Source organism: Danio rerio, chromosome 17 (assembly GCF_049306965.1).
Source record: "Danio rerio strain Tuebingen ecotype United States chromosome 17, GRCz12tu, whole genome shotgun sequence".
Taxonomy (NCBI): Eukaryota; Metazoa; Chordata; class Actinopteri; order Cypriniformes; family Danionidae; genus Danio; species Danio rerio.
Genome location: NC_133192.1, coordinates 41,670,402 through 41,682,162, shown reverse-complemented (window position 1 = coordinate 41,682,162; position 11,761 = coordinate 41,670,402). Strand labels below are relative to the sequence as shown.

General features: G+C 37.7%; 2 protein-coding genes across 3 annotated transcripts; both read left to right on the top strand.

The window, feature by feature from the left end:
• The first annotated feature begins 652 nt into the window (after window positions 1-652).
• LOC141378453 (serine/threonine-protein kinase pim-3-like) lies at window positions 653-6,263 on the top strand. 2 transcript variants are annotated; one of them, XM_073927837.1, is made up of 8 exons: window positions 653-945; window positions 1,191-1,439; window positions 1,557-1,639; window positions 1,753-1,803; window positions 1,876-2,248; window positions 2,373-2,552; window positions 2,625-2,720; window positions 2,818-3,769. In XM_073927837.1, exons 1-7 carry the CDS (start codon window positions 930-932, stop codon window positions 2,714-2,716), a joined length of 1,044 nt encoding a protein of 347 aa, XP_073783938.1. In that variant the 5' UTR covers window positions 653-929; the 3' UTR covers window positions 2,717-2,720; window positions 2,818-3,769. The 2 variants fall into 2 exon arrangements, with proteins under 2 accessions (XP_073783938.1, XP_073783940.1); XM_073927839.1 differs by lacking the exons at window positions 2,625-2,720; window positions 2,818-3,769 and adding an exon at window positions 4,358-6,263.
• Window positions 6,264-7,808: 1,545 nt separating this feature from the next.
• On the top strand, window positions 7,809-10,922 carry LOC141378452 (serine/threonine-protein kinase pim-3-like). Its single transcript, XM_073927835.1, has 8 exons — window positions 7,809-8,101; window positions 8,344-8,592; window positions 8,710-8,792; window positions 8,906-8,956; window positions 9,029-9,401; window positions 9,526-9,705; window positions 9,778-9,873; window positions 9,971-10,922. The coding sequence occupies exons 1-7, from the start codon at window positions 8,086-8,088 to the stop codon at window positions 9,867-9,869; spliced, it is 1,044 nt and encodes a 347-aa protein (XP_073783936.1). The 5' UTR covers window positions 7,809-8,085; the 3' UTR covers window positions 9,870-9,873; window positions 9,971-10,922.
• The last annotated feature ends 839 nt before the right edge of the window (window positions 10,923-11,761 follow it).

Here is an 11,761-nt window from a genome sequence, read left to right as displayed (position 1 = left end):
AAAAACGAAAACATTAATAAAACTTAATAATATTAAATCTGAAAACAAGAGCAAATGAAAAGTACATAAATATGACTGAACCATGTAGCCTACCAGATGATGATACAAACGGCCATGTGATCTGAAATCGTGCGTAGACCATAGACTGTAAAATATAGGCATAGACATAGAAATGGTGAACGATTTAATTTACTTTCTATTATTTACAATAATAAACTTCTTTTTTTTTTTACTTATATTCCTAATATCTACGTGAGCAGTTAGCACTGTACGTGTAATTAACCAGCATGCACTTACATTGCTTGGGCCACTAATAGAAAATATATGAGTTAATTTTATTATTTTAATTTAATTAATTCCTAAATAGCTGTACATTTTACAAAGTCAAACCTTGTCAAACCAATCTTGCTCATTTAGCATTATTATTACAGTTTCGTGAATTATAAATTAATTGATTTAAACTTCATTATTATTATTATTATTATTATAACTATGTTATTTATTATTATTAATTATTTATTATTTATATGTTGAGATGAGATGAATCGTTTACTCATGTGATTCAGATTGGCGATTCAAATTGTGGTTGCTATAGCAACGCGTGTTATGATTTGACTCCATATATAAACACCGAGACTCGCCGCTATCTGTTGATTGAGGAGAGGCGAATTTCTGAGGCATTTGCTGAGGATTACTGTGCTGATACTGCGATTCTTCAAGGAGACCAGAGAATTTCTGACAGAAGACTTTTATTTTACAAGGAGATCGACGCTCAGAGCTGAAATTATTCCTTTTCACACGTTTTGTTGCTCTTTTGTTGTGTTTATTTTGATTTTGATCTTGTTTTTATCGTTTTTATTGACATTTTTATTGATATTTGATCTTTGTTCTTGTTTTCAGGTTTGCTGGAGTTTGGAGGAGTTTGTCAGATGGGTGAAAACCGCAGTGAGTGTTTTAGTTTTTATTTGTTTATGATCAATCATGATATGATGTTGTGTAATATTTGGGGAAATGTGATGTAAATAAACTGGTACAAATGAACCCATTTCAACACAACTGTTCCCCGATATAAGTGATCAGATGTCTTTTATTCTCTGTAGATGCAGCTACTAAAGTTAACTGTTGATTAATTCTTATAATCTTATAATAAACGTGATATGTTGTTGTTGTTGTTGTTGTCGTTGTCTCAGGCCGCTCCAGATCCAGGAGTTCTGCTTTCATCCAGGCAGCTGTTCAGGACGTCAGGACACATGATGGTGATGGTGAAACCCAGACCGTGAGCCAAGAGCTTGATGGACCTCTGCCTTCCCTGTTGGCCAAATCTGTGTCCACAGATCAGGGTAACAGGAAGAGGAAGCGGCAGAGCGGCAGCCAGCAAACACCAGAAGATGAACGTCCGTCCACCTCATCTAGAAGAGCTCTCAAACGCTCTCGCAGAGGTCAGAATGGCTTATTGAAGAAGTGATGATGATGTTTCAGTAATGCTCTTTTGCAGTTTTCTCTACTGCTGCATGTTTTCTTTGAACACACATTTCTACTGCTCCTCTGTGTTGCAGACGCGTATGCAAAGGGCCCACTGCTGGGAGACGGTGGATTTGGCTCTGTGTTCGCTGGGATGCGCAGGTCCGATGGACTGCCAGTAAGTCGTTTTCTCCGCTCTTCATTCAAACAGCCTTTAGAAATCCTGATCTCAGTAAATGTGATGTGTGAGGATCAGGCAGGTGTGATTTATTATGCTTTATCTGTCTACAGGTCGCCATCAAGTATGTGTCTAAAGAGCGGACACAGAGGAGACTGAGAGTTGTGAGTTCAGTGTGAACCTGTTGTTGTGTTTGATGTTTCATTGGGTTCTGAATCCAATCGTTTGTCCTGCAGGAAGGTCAGGGTCGGCTGCCGCTGGAGGTGGCACTGATGACCCGCGTCAATTCAGCTCCTGCCTGCCCCAACGTCCTGCAGCTGCTTGACTGGTTTGACCGTCCCAGACGCTACATCCTGATCCTGGAGCGTCCGGATCCCTGCCAAGACCTCCAGAGCTTCTGTGAGGAGAACGGCTGTCTGGATGAGCGTCTGGCCAAGAAAGTGCTGGTGCAGCTGATCGCGGCTCTGAAACACTGCGAGAGCCGCGGAGTCCTGCACCGGGACGTCAAGCCAGAGAACCTGCTGATCTCCACAGAGTCCCAGGACATCAAGCTGCTGGACTTCGGCTGTGGAGATCTGCTCAAGCGCTCGGCCTACAAATACTTCGCAGGTGGGTTTGTGTTGCAGAAGGAAACACTCTGTGGATGTTTGTGAGCTTTTGATGATCCACCAAAGGGAATTTGTGTGTGCTGGAGTGTTTTGAACGGGTGTTTGTGTCTCCTTGTGTCTCTCAGGAACTATTCAATACGCTCCACCTGAGTGGTTCTGCAGACAGCGCTACCATGCGGGTCCAGCTACGGTGTGGTCAGTAGGAGTGACCCTCTTCAACATCCTGTGCAACCGTTTCCCCTTCGGAGGTGCACTGAGGGTCACGTCCAGAAGCAAACTGACCTTCCCCATAACTCTGTCAACAGGTAAGAGACTCACTGAGAGATCAGCAGAAGTGTGTTGCTTTGTGTTTCTGAACACGGTGTTGTGTGTATCAGAGTGCCGTCAGCTGATTGGCTGGTGTCTCAGTCCAGCGGCGGCTGATCGGCCCAGTTTGGACGATATTGAGCGCCATCCCTGGTTACAGTGAACAGGTGGCCAGTGACTTGACACTTATCTGAGTGACGCACTCATGGCTTTGATTGTGTTGTTAGGGTCAGTCTGGATTAATGATCTTAATGATTTGTGTAGGGTGAGCAGGAGTCACACAGGAAGTGCAGAGAACTGCTTCCTGATCACCTGCAGAATGAGGAGTGGGCATAAACTAATGGCCGACTCACCCAGGGCCGGGGCCCCTTTACCTGCACTAAGCCACGGCTTTAGATGGCTTTAATGTTAAAAGGGATTTTAATAATAAATGTATTATTTAGACAAATAATCCAGGTGTAGTGTCTTCCTAGAGTGACTGGAGAGAGCTCAAATAAAGGGAGAGTTCACACAGAAATCCAGATTTACTCACTGTTTACTCAAGCTCAAGCGGTTTCAAATCTTTAAGAGTTTCTTGTTTTCTGTTTTGCACAAAATAAAATGTTTTGAAGAAGCTGAAAACCTGTAACCGTTGACTTTCATAGTAGCAAAAACAAACAAGTCAATGGGTACAGCTTTTCAGCTTTCTTCAAAATATCTTCTTTTGTATTGAACAGAATAAAGAAACTCAAACAGGTTTGGAGCAAGTGAAAGGGAGTTAATGATACAGAATTGTTATTTTGGGGTGAACTATCCATTTAAGTCCTCTTAATGGAGGTTTTCATAATGGTTTTAAAATGAAGATTGCAGCTCTACTGACTGAGGCTAAAGGTGTGATGAAATATTGTTTAGGTTGTTATTCCATTAAATGATCTTATAGATCTATAATATATAAGTTTTGGTGGAGTTGTTGTGGTAATTTGCCCACAGTAGCAGTAAAACCTCTGAAATGGTGTACACATCTGATGATCTAAGACCTAGTTTTTTGTTTTTTTAATATTAGGAATGTTCAGAGCTCTGTTAGATGTACATTTGCATTCTACATTTCTGTTGTTGTAGCAGGGAGATGTTTGTTTTGTGGCATGAAAAGAGTTTAAGAACTTCAGTTTTAGCTGGGAGTACTACTGCATATGCACTCATGTGATTGGCTTAAATTATATTAAACTGAGAGACCCAGAAACAACACTGAGTCCTTTCTGAGACTGCAAGTCAAATATTTGGAAAAAACATTTAACCTTTCTTAAATGTATTTACATTTTTAATCATTAAAAACTTACAATATTAGAATCAATGAAAATAGGATGCAGATGCCAGAACATTGTCATTAACACTCTTTTGAATCATATTTCTACTAAAGAACAATGACTTTAGTTTACTCTACTTTACATTCTGCTGGTTCTGACATTAGAATAAATACTGAAGTCTGAACTCTGAGCTCTTTTATTCCTCTGCCTTTGTTGCTGTGTGGAAGGCATGTCTAATGAAGCATAACACACTTCATCACCAGCCTGAAACAGAATATATTTCATTAAAATAATAAACAAATAAATATATTATATTATATTGATGTAATTTGTGTTGCTGCTAAACTATTGCGAATGATATATATTAAAATTATTCTCAAAATGTGCTCATACCTCAACATGTCTGTTCTCAGCCCCAGAACCTACAGAAACTTAACAAAAGATAAGAATAATTTACATTTTATAATTTGAGATATCCATTTTTTACGAATAGCTGATGACCTGTAGTTTTCTTCTGACAGAGGCAGTAGACGCAGATGGAGAAGAGGAGAACACACACCGAACACACACTGAACAGCAGATTCCAGCAGAAAACACACTCTGATGCAGGTGATGTGGAGGTGCTGTTAAACCGTTCAGCACAAGGAGACTCTTGCTCTAAAATGAACAACAGGCCATTATTAAAGTGAATATATATTTAGTTATTATATTCATTTTATTTTATCTTTACTGATTACACACAATAATGAAAAATATGAGTTTAACACTGATGAATTTGCTAAAAGTGGTTGGAAAATCAGAAGTTAAAGATTCTAATATTAAATACACTATAAATCATCGTTTTACAAAATATAATGAATTTGCTGTTAATTTAATTTAAAGTATTATTAGAAACTAAGATACACTTTAAAAACTAATTATAAACACTTATTTTACTAATATACTTTATTAAATATACAATTTTTCTGTATTTGAAGTTGGACTATGGCTGCAGGATTGTGTTGCTTAATTATTTGCAGGACTTTGCATTAATTATCGATAAAATTCATTCAAATAATATTAAAATAATAAAACTTTAGGTAAACATGTAAACTTATCATTAAAGCACAGCTATATTATGAAGAGATAAACTATAATTGACACTAATATTAGCTGTAATCCATAATCATCAAAATGAACTGAAATAAACACTTGAAATAAATTATTCTGAGTGTCATGAATGATTAAATAATTCCCCAGCACGGTTTAATTGAGAAAATATCTTTTGCAACACATTTTTAAACATAATATGTTAAATAAATAATCTCTAATAACTCATGACACAATATTTTAATAGTTATTTTACAAGACACTAGTATTCAGCTTAAAGTGCAGTTTAAAGGCTCACTGGGTTAATTAGGTTAACTAAAGTTAGTTTAATTTAGGCAAATCATAGGACAACAGTGCTTGGTTCTGTAGGCAAAAAAAAAAAAAAAAATCTTACAGGGCTAATAATAATGTGCTTATTTTTTTGTTTGTTTTTATCAAAAACTGTTTTCACTTCAGCCAAACTGAAAAATAAACTTCACTGATCTGATAAGATCTCTTAGATCATTGTCACAAAGCACAGATTTTCCATTAGGCTTTCTTTAGTCTTGTGTATTGATTAATGTGCGCGAGGGCAACTATTGGTTTAATGAGGGAGTTTTCTGAGAGATGAAGAGCTGTAAAGTGAGTGTTCAATTACAAAAAGAAATGATTATACAAACTCAGTGTTTCCTTTTATTAACATTAACAAAACCGTATTACTTTAAAAGAAATATAATTATCAAAGCATGTCTTAGAGCGAATAAGGCCAACAGGTTTTTTATGTAATCGCCTTTTATCTTAATTTATATATAAAATAAATGTTTAATTAGTAATCACTACTGATGGGTTAGATTTTCAATATTCAATATTGTTCAGTAATTATTCAGCAGTAATTAAACATCTCTGTAGCATTTCCTCCTGCAGATGTGGTTCAGTCAGTTCAGCACTGCAGGGAGCTGTCCATTGTGCTGAATTTACTCCACACTAAACTCTCTTCACACATTAAATTCATTATAAGTGTCTGATCAGTGAACAGGATACTGTCATTTCTCAACAACTAAAGAAGGTCTAATGTAGAAATTAAAAGATAATAGGAAATACAAACAGATGGATTTGCTTTATGAAAGGAAATTTTGTTGAATGATTATTACAATTTGGTTTAAATGTTGAATGTTGCACTCGTATATGTTGCATTGCTCTGCTCTTCTTTAAATAAATCAAACCTCAGTTGTGTGCTGTTTACACTGTCTCTGATTCATGGTACGTATTTTAATAAATCAGACTTTTGCATCTTCAGTTTCTCATCAATTCCAAGTCATGAAAATAATAAAAGCAACATTTACAGCTGCAGCGTGCACTAAATATTTTCTTACTTTTCTTATTTCTGTTTTTGTCTAACCACAGTTTATCTCATGCATTGATGTGTGTATTGAGCATGCAAGATCACCAGCTTGACCACAAACAGTTTTAGGACATTCAGTCTGTTGCATGCCTGAATAAAAACACTTGTGGTTTGTGTTCTCGCCTAGCTTTTCACAGCAACTGCAACATCACTGCACCAGGAGCGTCAGTAAAGACCAAGAAGAAGAAGAAGAAACACAGCACTGAGCCTGAAAGCTGATGTACTGAAGGCTGCAAGCAGAATCATTTATGACCCAGAGATAATTTAATATAAAAAATGTATATCAATATAAGAAATGAACCATATTATTAATCATATTATTCATTTCATAAAGAGTTTTTAACTACATTGAAAAAATAGAAACCTGTTTACCTTTAATATGTTTACTTTAATTAACTTTGATATATTTTTACTACTGTAAACTGGTGTATAAAATCAGGCCGCTTCAATGCACACTTTGCACCCTTAACAGAAGTTCAGAAGCTCAAATCACATCAAATCATCAAACGTAATGACAAACGAGAGATGTTTTTCTGAATAAAATACAATCTTTTTTTTTGTTTTAATATAAATGAACAAGGCTAGATAGGTTAGGAAAATTCTAGCAAACGTACAAGCTAATTGTCATTACAGACCTTGTGATAGTAATTTAGCTTATTGAAAGCTGTATATTAGTAATGAAAACAGCTATCTAGATTCATACAAACAGAAATAATGTATTTATAAACTTGCACCTTTCTGCTGTGGACGCCATCTTGTGGTCAGACGCGGGAACTCATTCGGCAGGTGAACTTTTGTGCTTTCTAGCCGTTGAGTGAACACAAAGTCCCTTAAAAAGCCTTCACATACATCCAAAAAAACGAAAACATTAATAAAACTTAATAATATTAAATCTGAAAACAAGAGCAAATGAAAAGTACATAAATATGACTGAACCATGTAGCCTACCAGATGATGATACAAACGGCCATGTGATCTGAAATCGTGCGTAGACCATAGACTGTAAAATATAGGCATAGACATAGAAATGGTGAAACGATTTAATTTACTTTCTATTATTTACAATAATAAACTTTTTTTAACTTATATTCCTAATATCTACGTGAGCAGTTAGCACTGTACGTGTAATTAACCAGCAAGCACTTACATTGCTTGGGCCACTAATAGAAAATATATGAGTTAATTTTATTATTTTAATTTAATTAATTCCTAAATAGCTGTACATTTTACAAAGTCAAACCTTGTCAAACCAATCTTGCTCATTTAGCATTATTATTACAGTTTCGTGAATTATAAATTAATTGATTTAAACTTCATTATTATTATTATTATTATTATAACTATGTTATTTATTATTATTAATTATTTATTATTTATATGTTGAGATGAGATGAATCGTTTACTCATGTGATTCAGATTGGCGATTCAAATTGTGGTTGCTATAGCAACGCGTGTTATGATTTGACTCCATATATAAACACCGAGACTCGCCGCTATCTGTTGATTGAGGAGAGGCGAATTTCTGAGGCATTTGCTGAGGATTACTGTGCTGATACTGCGATTCTTCAAGGAGACCAGAGAATTTCTGACAGAAGACTTTTATTTTACAAGGAGATCGACGCTCAGAGCTGAAATTATTCCTTTTCACACGTTTTGTTGCTCTTTTGTTGTGTTTATTTTGATTTTGATCTTGTTTTTATCGTTTTTATTGACATTTTTATTGATATTTGATCTTTGTTCTTGTTTTCAGGTTTGCTGGAGTTTGGAGGAGTTTGTCAGATGGGTGAAAACCGCAGTGAGTGTTTTAGTTTTTATTTGTTTATGATCAATCATGATATGATGTTGTGTAATATTTGGGGAAATGTGATGTAAATAAACTGGTACAAATGAACCCATTTCAACACAACTGTTCCCCGATATAAGTGATCAGATGTCTTTTATTCTCTGTAGATGCAGCTACTAAAGTTAATTGTTGATTAATTCTTATAATCTTATAATAAACGTGATATGTTGTTGTTGTTGTTGTCGTTGTCTCAGGCCGCTCCAGATCCAGGAGTTCTGCTTTCATCCAGGCAGCTGTTCAGGACGTCAGGACACATGATGGTGATGGTGAAACCCAGACCGTGAGCCAAGAGCTTGATGGACCTCTGCCTTCCCTGTTGGCCAAATCTGTGTCCACAGATCAGGGTAACAGGAAGAGGAAGCGGCAGAGCGGCAGCCAGCAAACACCAGAAGATGAACGTCCGTCCACCTCATCTAGAAGAGCTCTCAAACGCTCTCGCAGAGGTCAGAATGGCTTATTGAAGAAGTGATGATGATGTTTCAGTAATGCTCTTTTGCAGTTTTCTCTACTGCTGCATGTTTTCTTTGAACACACATTTCTACTGCTCCTCTGTGTTGCAGACGCGTATGCAAAGGGCCCACTGCTGGGAGACGGTGGATTTGGCTCTGTGTTCGCTGGGATGCGCAGGTCCGATGGACTGCCAGTAAGTCGTTTTCTCCGCTCTTCATTCAAACAGCCTTTAGAAATCCTGATCTCAGTAAATGTGATGTGTGAGGATCAGGCAGGTGTGATTTATTATGCTTTATCTGTCTACAGGTCGCCATCAAGTATGTGTCTAAAGAGCGGACACAGAGGAGACTGAGAGTTGTGAGTTCAGTGTGAACCTGTTGTTGTGTTTGATGTTTCATTGGGTTCTGAATCCAATCGTTTGTCCTGCAGGAAGGTCAGGGTCGGCTGCCGCTGGAGGTGGCACTGATGACCCGCGTCAATTCAGCTCCTGCCTGCCCCAACGTCCTGCAGCTGCTTGACTGGTTTGACCGTCCCAGACGCTACATCCTGATCCTGGAGCGTCCGGATCCCTGCCAAGACCTCCAGAGCTTCTGTGAGGAGAACGGCTGTCTGGATGAGCGTCTGGCCAAGAAAGTGCTGGTGCAGCTGATCGCGGCTCTGAAACACTGCGAGAGCCGCGGAGTCCTGCACCGGGACGTCAAGCCAGAGAACCTGCTGATCTCCACAGAGTCCCAGGACATCAAGCTGCTGGACTTCGGCTGTGGAGATCTGCTCAAGCGCTCGGCCTACAAATACTTCGCAGGTGGGTTTGTGTTGCAGAAGGAAACACTCTGTGGATGTTTGTGAGCTTTTGATGATCCACCAAAGGGAATTTGTGTGTGCTGGAGTGTTTTGAACGGGTGTTTGTGTCTCCTTGTGTCTCTCAGGAACTATTCAATACGCTCCACCTGAGTGGTTCTGCAGACAGCGCTACCATGCGGGTCCAGCTACGGTGTGGTCAGTAGGAGTGACCCTCTTCAACATCCTGTGCAACCGTTTCCCCTTCGGAGGTGCACTGAGGGTCACGTCCAGAAGCAAACTGACCTTCCCCATAACTCTGTCAACAGGTAAGAGACTCACTGAGAGATCAGCAGAAGTGTGTTGCTTTGTGTTTCTGAACACGGTGTTGTGTGTATCAGAGTGCCGTCAGCTGATTGGCTGGTGTCTCAGTCCAGCGGCGGCTGATCGGCCCAGTTTGGACGATATTGAGCGCCATCCCTGGTTACAGTGAACAGGTGGCCAGTGACTTGACACTTATCTGAGTGACGCACTCATGGCTTTGATTGTGTTGTTAGGGTCAGTCTGGATTAATGATCTTAATGATTTGTGTAGGGTGAGCAGGAGTCACACAGGAAGTGCAGAGAACTGCTTCCTGATCACCTGCAGAATGAGGAGTGGGCATAAACTAATGGCCGACTCACCCAGGGCCGGGGCCCCTTTACCTGCACTAAGCCACGGCTTTAGATGGCTTTAATGTTAAAAGGGATTTTAATAATAAATGTATTATTTAGACAAATAATCCAGGTGTAGTGTCTTCCTAGAGTGACTGGAGAGAGCTCAAATAAAGGGAGAGTTCACACAGAAATCCAGATTTACTCACTGTTTACTCAAGCTCAAGCGGTTTCAAATCTTTAAGAGTTTCTTGTTTTCTGTTTTGCACAAAATAAAATGTTTTGAAGAAGCTGAAAACCTGTAACCGTTGACTTTCATAGTAGCAAAAACAAACAAGTCAATGGGTACAGCTTTTCAGCTTTCTTCAAAATATCTTCTTTTGTATTGAACAGAATAAAGAAACTCAAACAGGTTTGGAGCAAGTGAAAGGGAGTTAATGATACAGAATTGTTATTTTGGGGTGAACTATCCATTTAAGTCCTCTTAATGGAGGTTTTCATAATGGTTTTAAAATGAAGATTGCAGCTCTACTGACTGAGGCTAAAGGTGTGATGAAATATTGTTTAGGTTGTTATTCCATTAAATGATCTTATAGATCTATAATATATAAGTTTTGGTGGAGTTGTTGTGGTAATTTGCCCACAGTAGCAGTAAAACCTCTGAAATGGTGTACACATCTGATGATCTAAGACCTAGTTTTTTGTTTTTTTAATATTAGGAATGTTCAGAGCTCTGTTAGATGTACATTTGCATTCTACATTTCTGTTGTTGTAGCAGGGAGATGTTTGTTTTGTGGCATGAAAAGAGTTTAAGAACTTCAGTTTTAGCTGGGAGTACTACTGCATATGCACTCATGTGATTGGCTTAAATTATATTAAACTGAGAGACCCAGAAACAACACTGAGTCCTTTCTGAGACTGCAAGTCAAATATTTGGAAAAAACATTTAACCTTTCTTAAATGTATTTACATTTTTAATCATTAAAAACTTACAATATTAGAATCAATGAAAATAGGATGCAGATGCCAGAACATTGTCATTAACACTCTTTTGAATCATATTTCTACTAAAGAACAATGACTTTAGTTTACTCTACTTTACATTCTGCTGGTTCTGACATTAGAATAAATACTGAAGTCTGAACTCTGAGCTCTTTTATTCCTCTGCCTTTGTTGCTGTGTGGAAGGCATGTCTAATGAAGCATAACACACTTCATCACCAGCCTGAAACAGAATATATTTCATTAAAATAATAAACAAATAAATATATTATATTATATTGATGTAATTTGTGTTGCTGCTAAACTATTGCGAATGATATATATTAAAATTATTCTCAAAATGTGCTCATACCTCAACATGTCTGTTCTCAGCCCCAGAACCTACAGAAACTTAACAAAAGATAAGAATAATTTACATTTTATAATTTGAGATATCCATTTTTTACGAATAGCTGATGACCTGTAGTTTTCTTCTGACAGAGGCAGTAGACGCAGATGGAGAAGAGGAGAACACACACCGAACACACACTGAACAGCAGATTCCAGCAGAAAACACACTCTGATGCAGGTGATGTGGAGGTGCTGTTAAACCGTTCAGCACAAGGAGACTCTTGCTCTAAAATGAACAACAGGCCATTATTAAAGTGAATATATATTTAGTTATTATATTCATTTTATTTTATCTTTACTGATTACACACAATAATGAAAAATATGAGTTTAACACTGATG